The following is a 22,086-nucleotide window of genomic DNA, read 5'->3' on the forward strand; positions in this document are numbered from 1 at the left end:
ATGGGAAAAGGTATTAAAAGTATTATTAAAATTCTTAAGTACTACTTTTTCTTATTTTCTAGTATTTTTAATTTTTTAATTTGCTATATTTGTCTTAGTGTTATTCATTTGTCATTTAGATTGAGGGCAACTGGTTTATCAGTTTTTACTGTCATGTGCTACCCTCGAAAACTAAAGTTGTTACTTACTTACTCAGCTTGCTATTATAAGAATTTTAGACTAATATAGTAAGCTACAACACCAAACCACAGGATGAGACAAAAAATTCTTGACAAGATCTAGAGATGTGGAGAAAGTTTTTCGGCTAATTTTTTTTTTTTTTTTTACGGTTAACATTTGTTACAGTTAACCGATAAAATTTCCCATGTTTTACGTCTAACGGCTAAATTTTTTATCCGTTTTACATGTAACGGTTAATCCCATTGAGATTTGAGATCCTCATACCTTAATCTTGTTTCCAGACTCCCACGCGTTTTTGGTCAGCAGTGACCGAACGAGCGACGGAGGTGCGTCTCGATCAGGTCTCGATTTTTGACCATAAGAATGGAGAGCTCTAAGATCAAGATTGCCAATTAATAACTGTGAAGCTCTTTACGTTACCTGCTTACGGCTTCAGGTAGTAAAATAATGAGACAAGACAGGCTTTCTCGGCTTTCGTTTCTTTCCTATCATCAACAAAGCTCCTCCCTCTTACATATTTTGGCCTAGAACATTTTAAAAAGTTTGGACTGATCACCGATGAAAAAAATTTATTCCGCACTAACAACAATTAATCTCAATAATTTTCAAGTTGGCATTCACCAATTCCCGTTTTCATTTTAGTAACATCTTTCGAGCTTGTTCATTGAATCGTAATATGAATTTTAGTCGCTTGGCCGGTGCGCTGATGCGATTTAAAGACGACCCGTTCATTTCATTGTCGGTAGTACAGCCCTCGATGTCAGCTCCATTGGCTCACCTGTTTTACTATGAATCCTAATGCAGGTGAAATGAAATGTAAATGAAACTATGGTGAAATGTAGATGACAAATTAATTGTCTCACAAGGCTTAAAGCATAGTACAGCCAAGGGGAAACGTACTGTAAGGTGAGGCGATGAAATCTCGCATAGTTTACTTGATAAGACTGTTAGGTGTTAGACAAGAATCGTTGATACTTTTATTTCTTAATCTTTTTCAATTCCGCGTCTATTAAATTGGTCAGAATCCCAAAATGAAGTAAGTAAGTAAGTTACACATTCTATGCAATGATATTAATGCAAGAACTCGAGACTAAAATCGTTTACCTTCTTATTGGAGCTAAGCAACAGAATACATGGACACTGAAGTAAACTGGGCAGATATTCCGGATCTAAAATTCTTCCAACCTTCCAGAACGACAGATCTCCACCGCGAATTATGGCAAATGAACGAGTTCGTTTGCCAAAAGTGATCGGCAAGTGTCATTAGGAAAGTTATCATTTTATCGGGTTGCTGATGTTTCCTTAACTGCAATTGTTACTAGTACTACTTTTCCAACGCAACCGTCGACTTCTTGGGTTAATATTGCAAATGAATATATGAAATATCATATATTGACTGCAGTGAAAGATGTGAAGACACTAATGATCATCTCAGTGTTGTACAAAACGTTAACGTAAGCACCTGTGGAAATAAAGCCTGACAGCCGCCTGAAAAAATTCTGGCTTGAACGGAACGGAATGTTCAAGCCCGCTTGATTGATTGATTGATTGATTGATTGATTGATTGATTGATTGACTGATTGATTTGTTTTTTCAAGCTTTGTTTTCACAGCTCCTTAAGTTGTGTACAACACTGTAAAGATTACTCATGTCGAGGATGCTCGTCGTTTCATTTAGGGGTGTTCTAGACGAACCGCCTCTACTTTTATCCATCAAGGTGTCTTTTAGGGTTGCACTAGAAGAAATAATAAATAGTGCTGACAGTCCGCGGTACTTTTAAAGAAACAACACCCTGGTTGGTATTTAAGGGATTTAATTAGGTGCTTGATTCACATTTTCCGACTTGTATCTCCGACTTTTCTCTCGGGAGAAACTTTCTGCTTCCCGCCCCCGCCCCCCGCGGGATATTTCAACATTACGGCTACCGCACCAAAGACACCAAACTAAGCTGCGCTCTTCAAGCTAGTTCAACTGGTCGGTAGCCCTAACTCAACCTCCAATTATATTTCCTCATATTTTTCTTCTTAACTCATTTAGTCATTTTGAGTTTCTATTGTTCTGTGACTGAAGGGTGGTTATTTTTGCTTGGTAATCGGTATTAAGGTGAGGTGGCTCAGAACACTTTCCATCACTTTCCATTACGGACTTTTAGAACTTCGAAAATCTCCTGGAAATCAACTTTGCATAAGGCTCTTCAGTGTTTTTGGTTTTGGTAAACGCAGCCAATGGTACAATGCTTATCTTAACAAACTCTCTCCTTCTTTTCAGGAATGAATTTTCTACAACTTTCTTTGCTTATAAGCTTTCTTCTTTTTTTCAATGTTACATACAGTCAGGTAAGAGTTAATTTAAATAATTAGTATAATAGAAATTGTGGAGGCGCGGTGGCCTCATGGTTAGTGCGATCGTTTCCAGATCGAGCGGTCCGGGTTCGAGCCTTCAGTGGCCGAGGACATTGTGTTGTGTTCTTGGGCAAGACACTTTACTCTCACAATCCCTCTCTCCACCTGGATGTATATGTGGGTACCGGGCGAATTTAATGCTGGGGGTAACCCTGCGATGGACTAGGATCCCATCAAGGGAGGAGTATAAATATTCCTAGTGGCTCCATGCTACAGAAACCGGATATATCCGCCGGCCTGATGAGCCACTGGCTCATATGCAGACTTCACCATCATAGATGTTAACTGCGACTGATATTTAATTGCGTCATAGTTAGTAGAGGGGACTATGATTGTATACACAAAGAGATAATGGTAGCAGTTCTTCACATAAACATTTCTTAGTTGAAATCTTCTTTGGAGATATCTTTTGCAACGAGCAAAAGAAGCCTTAAGCCTAGTGGTGAAGTTTTTGCCATCATTTGGTACCATGCTGAGATGGAAGATCCTTTATTGCCTTCAGTTATTTTATTCTTGGTCATTTTATCTTCAGTTGCTTTAAACCATTCACTAGCTGCAGTTGTTTCTTTATTAGGCAGAAACAAGCATGGAGAATGTAAAAGCGATATGGAATCGATATTCCCAAGTGACGAAAGGAGATGTAAGAACTCTTTGGTTGAATTAGGGAGAAATGTGATTATTAACTAGAGATACAATAAAGGGAAAAAAAGTCATGAGGAGAATCATGGGGGGGGGGGGGGGTAGGGGGTGAGGGGAGCAGGGATGGTGCAGTGGTGAGAGTGCTCGCTTCCCATGAATGTAGCCCGGGTTCGATTCCGGCCCGGGGCCATGTGTGGGCTGAGTTTGTTGTGGTTCTCGCCTTGCTCCGAGGGTCTTTCTCTGAGTGCTCTGGTTTTTCTCCTTCCACTTAAACCAACATCTCCAAATTCCAATTTGACCAGGATGGAGGACCAGCATGAAAACCAGCTAAGGCTGATGTGGCTTCCTCTCTAAATATTGTAATTTATTTGACAAAAAAAAAAATCCCCAGGCAGCCACATTGTTGAAGAACTTCGAATTACGATAGTTAGTAAATGGGGAACTCTTCCTCGTCCTTGGCAATTAATATTCTCTTTCTACATATTTTATACTGCACACATAAGGTAAAGTTTCTTTTCCTAAAACTCTGAACATCAAAAAAAAAAAAAAAAGATGAAAATAAGATCTCTGTTGATGTGCCATGTAACGTCTTAAGGATCTAACTTGAATTTCCCTGCAATTGAAGATATAAATAAATGAAAAATCATTCCCTCTTTCAATTAGAGCACCTACTACGGAGATTATCCAGGAGGTGGAGCATGCGCATTAGATCCACCGTCACCACTGAACAAACAGCCTGATTGGATCATGGTTGCAGCTGGAAAGGATGACTACCAGAAGTCACTTGGGTGTGGCATGTGCATTGAAATCACGGCAAATGGAGAACAAACGAGCCCCTCTACTGGGGGGCCCACCCCCATGAAAGGCACCTACAAGGCCTATGTTGGTGACTTGTGTGGAGGATGTAAACAGGGTGGGTTGACTGTGGTAATGGTTGCAAACTAGTGAAAGGCATACCAGTTTATTACCACCATATGCACGACTTTACAGCAGTTGATAAGACATTGCTGGTCTCTATAACTTTAAATGCAAATGGGCAATAACATTAGCATATCTATAAGAGTACATGCCAAACTTGAATTTATGATGGCCTTTGTTGAAAAATACTGCACTAGTATAGAGCACAATTATTTTCTCGTGAGTACAAAATTTAACTGAGTGCATGGTATCTTTTTAAATAGGAGGTTATAATCTTAAGTTGAAAACGTCGATATTACTAACGTTTTTCAAATAATGACCTTTTGTCAGTTGAGAAATAACAACCAAGAAACGTATTGCAGTTATTCCATTATAACAATACACTTACTATTCACATCATCTTATGTAACAATTGGCGTGCTTGACTTTTTATATTTGTTGTCATCTTGTATCAATCCTCGCAGCCGGTTTTGATCTTTACATCGAAGGCTATGGTAAGTACAAGACCTCATTCAAAGCAGTCGAGTGTCCTACCGTACCTGGCAAAGATGGGAAAATCCAGTTCCGTTTTACAGGAAGTAACCCCTGGTCAATGAAATTACAAGCTAGGAACTCCAAGTGAGTACCACATTCCTTTCTATTAAAAACACTGGCACACACTTTCGGGAACAGTGTACAAAAGGCGTGCTAAATATGACGAGAGTTAAGTTTTACACTAGATATTTTTTAAAAGCAGAATCGAACAAGGAATTCAAAATGGACATTTCTTAGATCTGTTGGCCTCATACTTTGATTTCGCAATGAATGACTTTCTTTTCATAACCTAATAGGAAGTGCAAAAACTTTAGCTAACTTTTTCTATATTTTCTTACGTGAAACGAAGATAGCCAATTTCGATATATTAAAATTCTAACTTGACTCCGAGGCTTAGGGAAATAATACAAAAGAGATTGCATCAAGAATTAGGAATGAATAATTAACTTCTTTTGTTTTATTCCCGTAAGCCTTGGAGGTTAGAATGCTAATATATTGAAATTGCCCTGCTATCGAGGTTTAAATTTTCAAATAAAAATGCATAAAATTCAAGAGTAGAAGATGACGATGAAGTTGTTTCTGTTGCTTGTTTAACAGCGTGGTAACAGTGGGTATGGAGATCGAACACAATAACAAGTGGGTTTGTATGAAAAGAACAGATGACAACTATTTTAACATCGATGGATTGGGAGAGATAAAATTCCCAAAGAAATTCAGGATCACAAGCATAAGCGGCGAGCAACTGCAGGCCACCCTACCGGGGATAAAGAATGATGAGAACATTCCCACTGATATACAGTACTCCGGATTTAAACCAGGTAGATCTTTGGGGGAAGAGAATTATCCCATGGGAAGAAGAAACTTTCAATCTTTGTTACAATACAGGCTCCGGTAAGATGAAGGGCAGCTCCTGGCTTTGTCGAGAAGTGGCAGTAATGGGGTTGTGGAATTAAGAACGCATTAGATGCTTCAAGAAAACAATAAATGCATGTTTTCATTTTTCAAAGATTAAGTTTTAAGTGAAATGCCTTGACTTAAAGAGGCGCATAAGCATTGGTTTGTGAAGCTGAATAGTAGGGTTGTACTTATTAAGCGGCCTCTTCCGTTGGGTTGGTGAAATCCTAAATTTGTAATTTGTGATACGTGTAATTTGTTTAAGATGTGTCACTTTCAATAAATAAATAAATAAATAAATAAACAAATAAATAAACAAATAAATAAATAAATAAAAAATGTATAACTTTAATTTCATACAGTTCGTCGTTAGTAATTCGCGTCAATCTTTTAACTTCGTTAATTTTTGCGCTATTCTTTGCTCATTTGCCATCATTTTGAGATCTATTTGGTGTTTTGGTACCTTAATAAACTTTCAGAATCAGTTCCCTTCTATTTGAAGGTAATTTCGGGCAGAAACTACAAAAATGCCCGCCGCGGGCGAAATTGCCCCTTATACTGATTTTGCATTATATTGTCATACAAATGAGAACAGTTTAACTGTGCAAAGTACTTTTCGATCTAGGTACACCTTCAGGAGGTGCACCTTTAAACATTCTAGTGAACTCTTGTGGGTTCTTGCGTATAACGCGCATGGGTACGTAAAATTGCTCACTGATGAGAGAGGTAATAAGCATTTAATGAAACTGTTGTTTTGCGTGAGAGGGCAAGTGGAGCCTCTAGCTCCTGAGCTAGTTGACTGATAAAGGTTAATTGGCAGCCGTATCTACGTCGGTTAATTTTAACACCTTTACCTGCCTCAAGTATCATTACTTTTTAACGCTTAGTATTTTTATCGTTTTCTCTGTTGCAGACAGTAATCCAGAGAGCCTCAAATGCTATGGACAAGCAGGAAAATCCGAGCAACGTGAGTGACAGAGGCAATGCCGTTAATATAAGCTGTCAGTCAATAAGGGTCAAGTCTGCGTCGCGCCTTCCTCCTCCCCTCCTCCTCCCCTCCTCCTTCCTTCCTACTCCCCCCTTCAGCAATAAATTCGCTGGTACTCATTTATGTACCTGGGCCGAGAGAGGCACAGTGAGGTAAAGTGTCTTGCACAAGAGTACAACATCATGACTTAGGCCAGGACTCAAGCAACGGACCACTCGATACGGAGTCCGGCGCATCAACCATTACACCATCGCAACTCCACACGTTAAACAAATGTCATAGCAACACAAGGTCTGACACTGATGGAAAGGGTTTTGAGGACTAGCTGGGTGGACATTCCAAAAAACCCGATCCATTTCAATCCTTTCTAACTCCGGGAGAAACAACCAGCAAGGCGTAACAGTGTTTATTTGCGACTCTAGAACTGCAGTTTGCACGCTTTTACATCATGCTCTTGGTATCAGAAAAAGAGAAAAAGAAATCTGAAAAGTAAAAGACCGTACAAGAGGTCTTAGACGTCCCTCAGATTTTGAAAGCTTTTGTTTTCATCCGTGAGGAAACTTAGACTTAATTAAGGTGGTATGATACCTTAGGCTTACCTTTAAGGGCCCATTAACCGATCTTTTCGAGCCGTTGCTAAGGAAAATTTAGTCTCATCTGACCTCCTCATTTTTAGTTAGTTCAGAGTTATTTCATGTGTTTCAACTTTTTCATGACCAGTAACACTAGTGATGACGTCATCAGGCCACGCCCATGGTCATGTGACTAATACAGAAAAAATGCAAAGGCTCTCAGGCAAATTGCTTTCTCGGTATTTTTTTCATTGATTTAATATTTTAGTTTAAATCTTCATTACGCTATGCATCGATTTTGTTTCATTTCTAAAAGGTCAGATTTTGAGAGCGTTTCAAAATATTGAAAAATTCGTAATTTTCTGAAAAAAGTATGATTTCGAAAAAGGAATGCATAGCTATGTTGCCAACGTTGGCTTTAATCGAAATTCGTCAAAAAAGGCTGGATTTAATGAAAAACCGCGTTTCCTTTAGCATTTAAAGAAACCGTAAGTGCGCCCGATATCTATTGGAAGTTACCCTATCAGCGCGTGCGCAATTTACACTACCAGCGCACTTCGGTAAGATCAAACAAAGCCACACGGAGTTAGTTTTTCTCTTTCTATTGCTCTTGTTTTTCCGTCTTTCTCTTATTTTGTCTTTGCTTATACTTTTTTTACTTTGCAATTTGCGAAACACAACGAAAAACATCTAAAATGTATGCGAATTTGCAAGTTTTTGAGTTGTTTTTATTTTCCGTGCTCAGGCTGACGTAAGTGACCGGAAGTTAAATTTCACCTCCTTAGCAACGTGAGCGAGCGCGCGCATGAATCGGTTAATGGGCCCTTAAAACTGGAAAGTTTAAACATTATTTGAAACATTTTCATTAGTCCCTCCAGTAATAATTAACACTCACTGAGAGAAATTGTTTGGCACTGTTGTTGACACCATCTGTTACCATAGCAACAGGAGCACGCCCACTAGACCCTCATTTTACAGGCATCACGCCAACAGCAATAACTTTATAACGAAAACTCCTGTGGTCCTGAAATTTTCAGGATATCTTATGCATAGATAGATCTGGGCAATGAACCTAAAACATTCTATATAGCATGATTTTAACCATGCCAAATAAATAAAAAAACTTTCACGTAAACAAATAATGGGCCCTTTCTAGAAAAAAATATGCCTGCCATGGAATGGTCAATTTACCTTTGTACTTTGTTTTAGGTTTATTGCACAGAAGCACCATTCAAGATTTTCTACAGAAAATTGCATGAAATTATCTTGAATAGTTTTTGAACTACACATGTTGAGCTTCTTGGAATTCTATCAAAATGCAGTTTGACGGGAAAATGCATCTAAAAGTTGCACTTGGGTTTCAAAAGCCTCTGTTCAATCTCTGAGCAAAGCAGGTGTCTTAAAATGCTCCAGCAGCATAGGTAACACCCTCTGCTTGCTGGTTCTTGTCTTCTTTCTTCTTTCTTTGTCCCGTTAGGACCTTTCTCCTCTTCTTCCTTTCGTTGCTCTCTTTTTACTCAGCCCCGCGAATACGATCTAGGTTAAGGCGCCTACACCCCTCTTCTGTGTATTTTCCTGAGGAAAGTTTGAGTGCCTTTAGAAGCAGCAGAACAGTCCTAGCCCCAATATTGAGGAAACTAGATACGATGGGATTCACCACTAGCTTGTTGTGAAGAGGTGCTTCATTTCTTTCTCTCTTTCTTTTTATATATTTTATTTTCACTTGTTTCAATTTTCAAACGATAAATTTATAGCTGTTGGTCCAACTAGTGCGCCAGCTCCAAGCTCAACAGGGGCTTCCCAGACAACACCAACTCCAAGCTCAACGGGAAGTGCCCAGACAACATCACCTACAGACAGCAGCACTCCATCAGGGAGCACAGTCCCACCAACAACCCAGCCTACCTCAGGAGGCAGCACATCCACAGGTGGCAGTACGCCCCCAACAAGCCCTGTACCCTCTACAACACTGAGCAGCACAAGTCCCGCTTCTTCTTCGACAGCTCCCTCTTCCAAGCCTCCTGGAGGTAAGCCCAGTAATAAGACCGGTTGTAAAGGAATAAAAAAGCTTGCATAAACTCCGTGTGCCACTTCTAAATTAGTACAACATGTTCATGTTCATTCAAAATTTTGCATTTATTGTTTAACATCTTGTTTTTCAAACATAATTGATTCAGTTTCGAAACGGGCAAACAATGTTTGACCTAATATCGATTAAACGTAATGTCTCTATTACGTGCAACCACAAGAAAAACAAAACAATCATGATAAGTTGTTACACGAAATCCGATCCGTTTTGTTTTGCTAGCAAATTCTTAACTCTTAAGTCCTTCCTCTTTGTGATGGAAGTTCAAAACCGGCTCTATGTCTGTCATGAATCCGTTTTTGTGATTGGCTTTTTTTTTTTGGAGAGTACACGTACTAGTAAATTGATGATAATGTGCAAGAGTTGGGGGAAAACGAAAAGAAGATTTTAAATTCGCATAAATCCTTCCAGCAGTAAGTTCAAAGGATACAAAACCACATAAGGTAATCAGCTTTAGTCAGTTATGAAAACTAGCATGTGTTCTGAAGTTTATAGAAACATTACACATGTCAAAATACGTTTTGCTTTCAGAAGGGGACATGACATTCTGCAATGAAAAACCATCTGGATATTACTCTGATCCAAAAGATTGTAACAGCTTCTACCACTGCGCTAATGGTATAACGTACTGGAAACATTGTCCCGAGGGACTCTATTTCAGCCCTGTTAATAAGGTTTGTGACTGGCCCAGAAACGTGGAATGTACAGCCGAGGGTCAGCAAGATAAGCAGATGAGATGCCCGCAGGGTATTCGTAAGATCAGTCAGATTTTAAAGAAGAGCAAGTGTCTGGGACACAAGTCAGAGGAAGGAATTATGAACTAAGATACATTTTACAGCTTTGACTTGATATAATCCTCTGGGTCGTCCACAAAGACAACAAAAACAGCGATAACAGCAACAACAACAACAACAACAACAACGACAACAACAACAGCAACAACAAGCGTTCAACTGTCATGGGGATAAAACCATATTGCAAACTTTATGAAAAAAATCTAGAGGGGCAGGCAAATATTAGCCACCCTTTTCCCGGCCACTAACCTTGTACGTCCGAAGGTTAAATCAAACACCTAATACGAGCAACGGTGTTAAAATAAACAGCCAACAAAAACAGCGGTTAATCAGAGTGATGGTACTTGATAGAACGGCTTCCCACGAAATAAAAGAAAAAAATTATCTTGAAAAGATCACGTGATTTGAAATGGGGAAACAAACTTATATATTTTATGACTAAGGAACTCATTAACTACCAACTCAAACATTCATTGGCAATCATCTTCTCTTGCCCTAAACTTAAATGCAGTCTTCTATTGGACCAGAACGAATCACGTGACGCGCGTCAAAACTGTATAATCCCAATCAATCAATCAATCAATCAATCAATCTTTATTTGTACTCACTCTTGCTAAAAAAAATTACAATGTTGAATGAAAATATCAAAACGAAATTAGAGTACTAGCTGCCTAGAATAATCATAGGGGCTAGCGGAGCCAGCCAGCCAGTTAACATCAGCATTAAATAGAAATAAAATACAGGTCAGCAAGAAAATGTAAATAAAATTAAATTCACACGCAAGAAGAAAAGAAGAAAAGGAAAAACGCTATTTCTATGCTATGAAGGAAGTTTAAAATAGTTAAATTTATATATGAATACAAAACATTAATATAAGAAGAGCACACAATAGCTATGGCAACTAATAACAGCCATATATTAAACTATAAAAGAAAGACTTGGAAAGGTGACAGAAATTAACAAAAGACTAATTGAAAGCGAAGAGCGATCATCTCAGTAAATTTTCCAATTTAAACAATTGGAAAGAAGAAGCCTGAAAAAATCAGGGCTTCAACGGGATTCGAACCCGTGACCTTCGCGATACCGGTGCGATGCTCTACCAACTGAGGTCACGCAGAGGTCACGGGTTCGAATCCCGTTGAAGCCCTGATTTTTTCAGGCTTCTTCTTTCCAATTGCTTAAATTGGAAAATTTACTGCGATGATCATTCTTCATTCTCATCTACAACCGCAGTTCAAATATGAATTATTTCATGTATACTTCAGATCAAAAGACTAATTTACAGGTAAATTCCAAAACAACACAACTGCTGTGAAGAACATAAGTAACTAATAATCTTTGACTAGATCGCTTTTTACTGATTCTTTGAAGTTTGAAATAGAGAGGGTTTTCAAATTTTCACTAATTGAGTTCCATGCTTTGGGGCCCTTAAATCTTACGTTGAATACTCCATAATTTGTTCTTACTTTAGGTAAAGTATAGAACATATTCGAAGCACCTCTTGTATTATGGTTATGCCTTTTACTAACTTGAGTGAAAAAAGCATCAAATACAGATGGTAGACGTCAATTGTGAAATTTATACATAAAGACTGCAATATAAAGAAAGACAAGGTCAGGCAGTTTAACAATATTCAAGTGTTTGAAAATTGGACTAGAATGCTCATGTAATTTAGGGAAAGTCATCACTCTAATTGCACTCTTTTGTAAAACAAACAAAGGATGGGTAGTTGAAGAATAGGTGTTACCCCAAGAAATTAAATCATAGGTTAAGAAGGGATATATTGAGGCATAATATAGTTTAACCAGAATATCTGAATTCACATAATAACGAAGTTTAGAACGAATCCCAATATTTCGCTTTATAGCAACATAGCTTACTTGACTTTTCCATGATAAATTGGAATCTATTATCCCCTTGGGCAAACAAAACTCACTGACTTCCTTGGGGCGACAACAGCTTGAATCTTGGACTTGCACGTGATCAGGACATGTGGCTTACAATGGCGCCATGAATTCCTCGAGCGATGTGCATTTCCATTTCCTTTTCGTCGTTTGTTGTGCTACGTTGGAACCTTCGCAGTTTTCCCCCCCCAGGATTAGTGAAGCTGTGTTGATTTATTCGAGCTATTACAGACGAGCATTCCAACTTTATTCCTACGGAGAAGTTGAATCGCCGAGACAAGCAGCCGACTTGGCAGATCACAAATCGGTAAATTGAGCGTTTGTTTCGGAGAAACACTGGTGGCCGTTATGGAATGCTAAAAACGTGAATGTTTAAGCCACTACCCGCCATCTTAAATGACCGGCGCGTTTTTTTAAATCTTCAGTAAATAAGCAAGAGATTTGTTCCTCAGTTCTGCTGGATGCATACCTAGACAAATACACTGACCACGATAAACCGACTTATGGCTCGTCATGTTAAAGTTGTTGCACATACATAAAGCTGCAATTTTTGTATATATATTGAATTTCAATTTGTTATTTCGCTGAACTAGTACTGAGGAAGCCTTCGCTATAAGCCTGGTGGTCTTTCAAGGTCTCCTCGCCCCCTCTTTGTTTTTTATTGCTATTTTTTTATTTACTGGCAAATAAATAGAGACGACGACGACGACAACGATGATGATCATGATGATGATGATGATGATGATGACGATGATGATGAACTGCAAGAAGGTGGTGAATGTCCAGGACCTTTAATTTTAAAGTTGTCTTGACAATCTTGTTATGTTTGGTAGTCAGGATCTCAAAAGGGACGGGGGTGCTGGTCTGCAATTTTGGAAAAAAAAAAAACCTCAGAGGCACCAAGATCCTGTTTTGTGGGCGTGGCTTGAATTTCTTTTTATACCCCCAAGAGGTACCAATTCTAAAACAACACATTATCTCCTGTCTGTTTTTTTTTTCCGGCTCCATGCCTTGAAAGGTACCGCGAAAGCTCCTGCTGTGGACCTTAAGAGATACCAAAACCGCTTTCTATCCCCTAAAAGGTACGACGAACACCCCCGTCCTTTTTGGGAGCTCGTGGGTTGATACCGTATGCTTAAAACCCTTCAGGGGTTTAGTTCGTCTATTGATCAGGCACGAGGGGCATCGACCAAAGACGTTAACAGAACGGACAGCAGAAGAAAAGAAACCGTGGACTGATGTTTTCCTAATACAATCCCGAACGAGCTTGGTTAATGATGGATTTATCACACGACTTCGTAATTGAAATAAAGCTGTAGGAACCTAACCTGGTCCAATATATACTAAGCAATTAAAAATATTGCACCGACAAATAAAACGATCGGATCGATTGATTCTAATTATCATCTCTGAACTAACTTGGTAATGTGTTTGTCGTAATCTGAACTGTTTGCTTAAAAAAAGTTAATTGCAATTGTAATTAAAAAATACAATTACAATTACTATATTCAATATAAGTTTACATCTTAAGACTAAGAGAAGAACAAACTTTTAACAAAACTTTTCCGGTCAAGATCACCGTACCATTGCCCTCTTGGCAAAATTTGACTAATTTGGACGAATTCGTCTTTTGGACAATTAATTTCTGACCGCTTTCGTTTCAATCAAGTAATTCAGATTTTAAAAACCGTGGGAAGCAGAGATGTCAATTGTCAGAATCTGAGTGTGGGGCTTCACCTGGTGAAAGGAACATAAAGGATTTTCAGTGTTTTATTTAACAGTGGATCTCATTCAACAACCATGCCATCGGCTTCGTTTATTACAAGTTATGGTTTCTTAGAACCTGCAATATCTAATTTCAATTTACACATTGCTTATTCGATATAACTCCTAGGAAAACCGGAACTGACATAAATAATTACTAAACACACACTTGTTATTGCCAGAAGCTGATCATCTTTTTCCAGCTTTAGTATTAATTTAAAAACTGAAAATGTTGACATAAGGTATTGTTACATAGTTAAATTACAAACGGTTAGTTGTGTTGTTCCTAACAAATAGAACTAAATATTAAATAATGTTTTGAGAAACATGCTACTTCCTGTCAAAACTGGTTCCATTTCAGAAAATTGATTGGATTTCTGCCTTTTTTTTGCCTGCATTCAAAGTTCCTCATTAAGGTGTCTCAAAAGCTAACAGAGCAAAGCGTCTTAAGCCGATTACATATTTAGGTGTTTAGTGAAATGATTTTTTTTCTTGCGCTTAAAGAGGTGTTTCTACAGAACTCCGTCCTTTTTCGGGTGGGATGAAAGGCTCCACAAGAGATTGCTTGCAGCAGTAGCTACAGCAAAGAATCTTTCGATATTCCTTTTTAAAGTTCTTATTGAGTACACCGTATATTATAGGATTTAATGCACTGCTTATGGTGGCCAAAAAGCTATATGCCACGTAAACCTCCCTTGGAAAGGTCCAAGTCCCTCGGATTGTGTCCACAATATCTATCACCAATACGGGCGTCCAACACAGATTAAAAGAGACAACAATGACAAACAAAGTGCGTGTTATCTTAATCTCTTCAACGTTTACCGTATGGCTTGCAACACCAGAGGTCTGAAAATTAGTGTTGTGGCTGCTGACGGTTTGGAATATTCTAAGGTAGCAGTAAAAGATAACACAAGTTGGTAACCCAATGTAAACGGTCACCATAAAGGCCGTGAATGGACCGCTGTCGATCTGAAGATAACAGAAAAACTTGGAAGGGTGAAATACCATCTTGTGTCCACTGAGGAGGTAAGGCAAGGGAGCCCAAATACAATAGAACCACAGGACGAGAATCATGATCGTAGTTCTTTTCCTGGTGAAGTAGCGTCGGTACTTCGCCGGACTTACGATTCGAAAATAGCGGTTCACCGCCATCAAGGCTAAAAGTTGAGTGGATGTAAGTGCCAGAGTTACAGCCATATATCCTTGGTATTGGCAGGCTGTGTCGTTGAAAGGCCACTGGGATGCGGCCAACGTGCTGATGCCAACAGGAGAAGCCGAGATAAATCCCAGCAAGAGGTCTGTAAGAGCAAGTGGGGCAACGAACATGTTCGGGACTGTTCGCATTTGACGATTGAACGATATGATAAAGAGAGTTAGAGAGTTGCCCACAAGCAATAACAGCAGAACCAGTGTGTGGAGCCCTGTTTCGAGGACAACTTTCACTTTGCTTCTCGATTCGAACTCTTTTGACATCTCTGCCAGCTGTTTGTCTACGGAATCCATGTTTCTTTTTTCTTCGTCGAGTTTTCACTTCGCGAATTCCGAAGTTACGTAGTGTTGAAAGAAAACTTATGATAACTGCACAATTAAGGCAACAGTGGAATATCCGCGTCAATGCTTGATAGGCTTGATGGTTTTATTTGTCCAATCAGAACAGCCTGACTTATCGAAAACCTCTTTTAACACGGCAGCTTCCAGTGTAAATTCGAGCAACAGATTAAATCGCACGTCATTTTAAGTTATTTAAACAGCATATTTACTGAGAAGCAGCTCAACATTTTAGTTCCTTTTAAATTTAAAGCGAAAAGGGGGCATCTTTAAACTTAGCACTACGAACTGGGAAAGAATAAAACACCAACCCTTCTATTTTACGAAAACCGCACCGTTCCGTTCAGTGTAACCTTAGCTGGTAGAACGCCAACCTTTTTTATATTAATTGTTGATATTTATTTTTTTAAGGAGATGAAGTTGCGTTATGGAAAGGATTTGGCTACCTCAACATTGTACACCATCTAATTTGCATTTTACTCTTATTAAAGCTATCATGTTGCACAAGGAGCAAAATTTCCTTTCCGTTTGAGAACAAGATGCAATCGCATGCGCATTTTTCTCGCAATTCCTAATTCCGAACTATTGCTCGTTGCTTTTCTACTATGTAAGGAACCCAGTGGATGAGAAGTTTGCATTCCAGTTTTCAGGGTTTTTTTTGGCAGTTTCTATGGCTACGTTACTGACTTTTCCGTTTCAAAGAATGAACTTAGGATCAGGCGAGGCCGCACATGTACAGCCTCCACAGCAGGTCTATCCTAAACTGCAGGTCTTGCCAAAACCACTGAAAATCTACACAGCTCTCTATCTTTCCAGTTCTTATCATCAAATTGCAGAAATTATTTTGTTTTTACATTCATTTTGGCTTGTTGCGTTCTAGAGAACGCAGTTCTAATCGGGTAATGCGGAAAAATTCGACTTTTTGTGTATGTTTCTTTCTATGGACACCAATTTGTCCCCTTGTCCCCCCAAAAAATTCCTCAGAGGCGAATAACGTCATCTCCATGCTTTCTTTCGAGTGTTGTGCAATATTGCGGACTTTCGAGGGTCGAGGCAGCTTATTAGAGACTTTTAGATTCACGTTTCCCGCGAACGGCTAACCGCTAGGGATCACGTGACCAGAGCCAGACGTCATGTTTGAGGTTTTCGACTCGCGTTTTGTACGTCAAGAAGTAGGTTTTCACGTAAGTCATTTACCACATGCTTTATTGCCTTGAATTGTATTTTATGCCACGTACAAATGCTGAAATCGAATAAAGTGACCCTTTTTCTACAAATCGGATGAATGTTTCAGGCAAATAAGCAATTACCTAGCCTTTTGTTGTTATTTGAAGAAAGGCACTTATCCTGAGTGGAAATCCAATATGGCGGCGGCTTAAGTCGAATGTGTGTTTTATGATGCTTTAGTTCTTTAGAAAACTACACACGCTAGAAAACTTTTTTTTTTCAAATTCGACGTTATTTTGACAATTTCTACTGTATTGACAGGATGATTTCTATTTGCTCCAATTGACTTCAATCTAAATCTGTTTCCGTCCGAATGGCGAACGGCAAATGTCTAACCTCAAAACCCAGTTTGACGTTTGCGGTAAACGTGGATCTAAAGGTCTCTATTGTGGACAGTAGCGGATACGTTTTTTATTTATTGTTCGAAGTCAGTGTTAATGGCATTTAAAAATCTTGTAGACATGTCTTCACGAAATGTGTACGACGTTTTGTACGAACAGAAAGCTGTAGTTTGGCTGCGTGCTGCATATACCCTCTTTTCTTCGATCAAAACCGACGCTGCTTTCTGCTGAATAAATCAAAGGAGGAAATTAAATGTGTAGTTTCACTTCGCTGGCCTAGAATTCTGTGCGAAAAATATGTAACATAAACCCAACGTAAGTGTTTACATAAGAAAAGAGTTCAACTCCCATAGAATTTCTTTGGTGCACCAACATGTCCTCCGTTTCATTGTTTCGGAAGTGAAAATGCCCTTTAGCTGTTCCCCCAAAGCCAAGGCGATTCAAAGTCGTGTTCGTAAACAGAATAATTGTCCTAGTTTTGGTAATAAAAGCATATCGTTTCGGATACCGACGGAACGCACTCTTTAATCTACGATTACTACCAGTATTAATTTCCGTTATCTTTTGATTTTTTTAACTTAACAACGTGAAGCCTCGTCAGTCGCACGCAATATGGCGTGATAAATGCCTCTATTTGTTTGTTGTTTTCTTACCTTTTGCTCTGGTTGCGAATCACGCCTGGGGCATGCAGCTGTTTCTCGAAAGACCCGGTAAATTATCGGGCCCGGTAAATCACCCGGTAAGTCCCCGTAAACTTTTCGGGTGTTTCTCGAAGCTCCCGTTATTTTCGATCCCGTTAATTTTTCCGGTAACTTGCCCGGTAATTTACGGGAGGGGTCACGACCTCCCGTAAAGTTACCGGGAAGTCGCAAATGTTGCAAAACCAAACAAAATGGCGGCCGCGGGCGGACCTTTTTGTTTCACGGTCTTATCAAAGACGTTCCCTTTCTAGCCGATATGGCTGACTACGAAGTCAATGAACGATTTCGGCTCTCACGAGCAAGAATAGAGTGGCTCGTTGAGGAGCTTAAGGAAGAATTGGAGAGAAACACGGCGAGAAGCTGCCCGCTGGCTCCGGAAACTTAGGTAAATGTAATTGTTGTTGTTTTATTTTTTAGAGTTTGAAGGCGTTTGCATGGAAGCGCTATATAACTGTGAAGTTCTATTTTATTGTTTTTCAAAACCAAAAAACGGCGGGAAAAAAAATTAATGAATAGATAAACACTGTCATGTAAACGCCGATCACTCGCCGCGCGTTTTCGAAATGGCTTCTTTGAATGAACATCAAAATGGGTTCCTTTCACGCAAACCTGATCTTACTGCAAGCCAAACCTGTTTCCTGTGTTTTAATTGCAGATTTTCTTTTTACTTTTTTTGGAGGAGGAAATTAGAAAACAGACATTCTACAAAAAGTAAACATAATAGAGCGATCGCGAAGAGTCGCATTAGGCGCGGTGCACAAATGCTGACAAATGTTGGTTATAGCATTTCTAACTAGATGAAACACAAAGAAGCGTACTGTACCCACCATAGATAAACGAGAATAATGAACTTTAAAATTATTCTCCCCAATCACATAACTGTTTCAGTCGCATTTCTATTGATCTTAGCTTGCTTTATGCTAGAACAGTCGACTTGGGATCAGTGAAAATTACGGTTGATGTTTGCCGGAGAAAACGATTAAATCACGTCTAAAAATTTTAGTAAGATCTTTCCTTATTCCCAATATTCTGTACACTTACTTAAGCGAAATTCGTATCAGTATAAATTACTGAAATAAGCGCTTGTAGCTAAATTTCAAGTTCTCAAGTTCGCACTGTTTCCTCGGCGGTCCGCAGATCTCTTTTGATTGCTCTGTGAACATTCTGAATGAGAATGAATCACGGAAAATGACAAGACTCCTAGAAAAGAGCAAGATTGTCGATCGAAGTCTTCGAATCGAGCTACAAAAGGCAACTGATCATCACTTTCAAATAATATGACCATGCAAAATGACGATCACTCTCAGTCGCTGTCCTTTGACACAACGATAACTTCGAAGTTAAACTTCGCAATGTTCCTCAAAAAGCATCACCGTCGCAACGACAACAGAATCGATCAGAATCGAATGTGTCGAATACGTATAGTCCCAAGTCTTTATCCTACTCTCGCGAACGAGCGTGAAGTGCGCGCTAGAGATTGGTAACAACCCGCTATTTTATCGGGCCCGGTAAGTACGGGGAAAATTTACGGGTGCTTCGAGAAGCGCTATTTCGGGCCCGGTAAAGTTTCCCGTTAACCGGCCCGGTATTTACGGGAGCTTTCGAGAAACAGGTCCCTGCTCCGTCAAATATTGAGAGAAAATCGACAAGATTTTCGTCTATTTCTTTCCAATACCACCGAGGAAATAACGGGAAAAGTGACCAGAGAAAGGTTTTGGTTCGAACCATCTTCACCACAATCCGAGAGGTTGGCAATGATTGGCTGGTTAATGTTAGAGATACGCTAACTTAGTTAAGGGCAAAGCTCAGCTTCATCATTTTCGCAGAAACTCGTGAAATGCAGCAGCAAGCGGAATATTTAAAGGCTGTTTTTCAGTTTCAAACAACACAATATAGTCCTCGATATGTATAAAAATATAATAAATCACATCTAGCTAACTTCCATGTCTCCAGGTTTTCCTAAGTGTCACCAAATCTCCCGGTTTCGAAGGAAAGCGCTCTGCATTTTTTACACTTATGTTGGCCAATTTGTATCATTTTCGGAGACTTTCGGAGTATTTGACGCTTTTTTGTGGTTTAATCGGAAGAATTCTACTCTTCACCAAATTTTTAGGTTCGAGACGGATGGTAAAAGAGGCGATCTTCCGGAATTTAAGGCTTTTTTAGGTTTTTTATGCCGTGTTTAGACTTGAACGGTTTACCGAGGTACCAGAGTTTACTTACCTAGGTAAACATTTTCCGTGTGTAAACGCCAACTGATACTTTGGTAAATGCCACAGAAGACAAAAGAAATTTAACCGAGGTAAAAGTTGTAATTACCCTGTGATCAGGCATGGTTACAGTTGGTAACCAAGGTCAAGATGACAGATATATCCGCTTGTGGCGGCGTAATATTTCACTTCCCGCGGTGAGCAGATTGCGCGATTGTCGACAAAGCGTTTCTATTCCAGTTTTCACCAGGCGATCATGGCAGATAACGTGGAAAGATTGGATCGATCTTCTTACAGCGAACAATCCGTCACGCAAAAGAGAGCACTATTTTTCATTCTCAGTATTATTAACAACCTTCTCTAGACAAACTTCGATCCTATGTTGTGTAATTATTGTCGATATATTTTGCCACCAGGGAGGATGCTGCATATACAACGTATCCATGTATACTCTGGGTATGATCAAGCGGCTGAATTTTCGCCGTAATATTATGGAATGAGGTCCTCGCCTATGAAAATGATTATGGAGTTCCATCCCCGCCAAAAATCTGAGTTGATCACAACATTCAACTTGACAGTCTAACAATTAACTTGGCAAACATCAACATCATATTTCATTCCTCAACTTTGTACTTTATCACAGTCATTGAAACTTTAAACATCAACTTTCAAAGTGACAGTTCAACGTTCAACTTTATCCATCAACATTCATGTTAACATGTCAACAATGATCTTTGACACTTGGGCTGTCAGCAAAAGATGAAGTTTGAATCTCCAAGTCGAATGTTGAGTCACCAAAGGCGCACCAATCCCGCCAAAATTCAACTTGGGAATTCGACTTTCAAGTTGATAATTCAACATGAATTGTTACGTGTCAATATCCGTGTTTAGCAATGAACATTGCTATTGCTGATGACGCAAATATGTTCACCATGACGTAATGCTCTCTCTCTTCCTCCCTCGAGAAAGTACCCTGGTCGTGGCTGGTCACGTGTCTGCTAGATTTTTCCAGATTCCAGAAAAATGATTGGAGGGAGGGGCAGGACAGTTAAAATTTGTCTCCACTGAGCTCACCTCCTGAGCCCAGTATGGAGTGGAATTTGTAACCTCGGCCGAACTCACAGCGAAGGCATTGACACATTCGATATTGGAGTTCAATGCATCAAAGTTCGGCTTAAAGGTTAGCCCTGCATTTGGCTGAATTTTCCCATCGATAGTTGGACGGTCTTTGGAATTTGTGGTGGTGAAAATAATTGACAAAGAACTTGGAAATGACGACCACAACAATAAATGAACCGCGCGGTGAATTTAATTTCATTTTTCATTCGGCAAAATCACAACGTAGGTATTTACTCATTCGCTTAGAGTTAAATACGTTGTTTGTTCGCCCACAAAGGTAGTTTTGAATTTCATTGAATTACTCCCATCGACAGTTTGGCGGTCATTCCATTCTCTTGCAGCGAAAACAAATTACGAAGAACTTGACATCAACAGCATTAACGACTGAGTGCTGAACACCAATAACTTGATTAAGCAGCTTATATTTTTCGATCGAAAAAATCACAACGGAGACGTTGATGCCTTCGTGTAGAGTTTGATATTTCCAGTGTATGGCCAAGAGACTAGCTTTGAATTTGATTGAATTTATCCAATCGACAGTTTGACGGTCATTCGGTTCTCTTGTTGTGAGAAATTTTATGAAGAACTTGACAACAGCGACATCGATCGCGCGTTTGCAAAATCCAGTGGCTTTCGTTTTAAAACTGTTTTAGCGGTAAGTCCAATTTTCGGCCAAGAAACTAGCTTCTCGTTTAGCTGAATGCATCCCGTCGATAATTTGACGGTTACTTAATTCTTTTGCTGTGAAAAACTGATTAAACTGATCCGAAGCAGGTTGTTGACGGTTTTTAAAAAAGCACTGGAAAGTAAGCAAAGTTCCCTCTCAATTAGCATCTCATACTCATAGAAGTTCAGATCATAGCGACGAAGCATTGGTCAGGGAGGATCTCTGACAAACAACTTGCTTCACTTTCAAAATAAATAACGTCTGTATAGCGGCGCAAACATTTACCTCCCTAGACAGTGTTGACTAAATTTAAGTTGAGGACCCACCCTCTGTGCGGCTTTGATTGGCATACTTAGACACGTGACCAACCGCAACCAGGGTACTTTCTCGAGGGAGGAAGAGAGAGAGCATTACGTCATGGTGAACATATTTGCGTCATCAGCAATAGCAATGTTCATTGCTAAACACGGATATTGACACGTAACAATTCATGTTGAATTATCAACTTGAAAGTCGAATTCCCAAGTTGAATTTTGGCGGGATTGGTGCGCCTTTGGTGACTCAACATTCGACTTGGAGATTCAAACTTCATCTTTTG

At 39.4% G+C, this 22,086-nt stretch overlaps 2 protein-coding genes across 2 annotated transcripts; one reads left to right on the forward strand and one right to left on the reverse strand.

Annotated features, from left to right (window-relative positions):
- On the forward strand, positions 1 to 10,550 carry LOC145484492 (uncharacterized). Its single transcript, XM_081463104.1, has 10 exons — positions 1 to 10; positions 462 to 506; positions 2,449 to 2,516; positions 3,157 to 3,222; positions 3,885 to 4,134; positions 4,604 to 4,757; positions 5,271 to 5,491; positions 6,481 to 6,534; positions 8,882 to 9,154; positions 9,745 to 10,550. Exons 1-10 carry the CDS (start codon positions 1 to 3, stop codon positions 10,035 to 10,037), a joined length of 1,434 nt encoding a protein of 477 aa, XP_081319230.1. The 3' UTR covers positions 10,038 to 10,550.
- A 3,623-nt stretch (positions 10,551 to 14,173) lies between these two features.
- On the reverse strand, positions 14,174 to 15,178 carry LOC145484493 (melatonin receptor type 1B-B-like). Its single transcript, XM_081463105.1, has one exon. The coding sequence runs from the start codon at positions 15,176 to 15,178 to the stop codon at positions 14,174 to 14,176; it is 1,005 nt and encodes a 334-aa protein (XP_081319231.1).
- Positions 15,179 to 22,086: the final 6,908 nt, after the last annotated feature.

This window comes from Orbicella franksi, chromosome 4 (genome assembly GCF_964199315.1).
Source record: "Orbicella franksi chromosome 4, jaOrbFran1.1, whole genome shotgun sequence".
Lineage (NCBI taxonomy): Eukaryota > Metazoa > Cnidaria > Anthozoa > Scleractinia > Merulinidae > Orbicella > Orbicella franksi.

Bases quoted from the DNA above. Each gene is read 5' to 3' on its own strand.
- LOC145484492 (XM_081463104.1), top strand. The intron at 507-2,448 runs GTGCGTCTCGAT...CCTTCTTTTCAG, and splicing joins TGACCGAACGAGCGACGGAG to GAATGAATTTTCTACAACTT. The intron at 4,135-4,603 runs GTGGGTTGACTG...CAATCCTCGCAG, and splicing joins GTGTGGAGGATGTAAACAGG to CCGGTTTTGATCTTTACATC.
- LOC145484493 (XM_081463105.1), bottom strand. From the start codon at position 15,178: ATGGATTCCGTAGACAAACAGCTGGCAGAGATGTCAAAAGAGTTCGAA.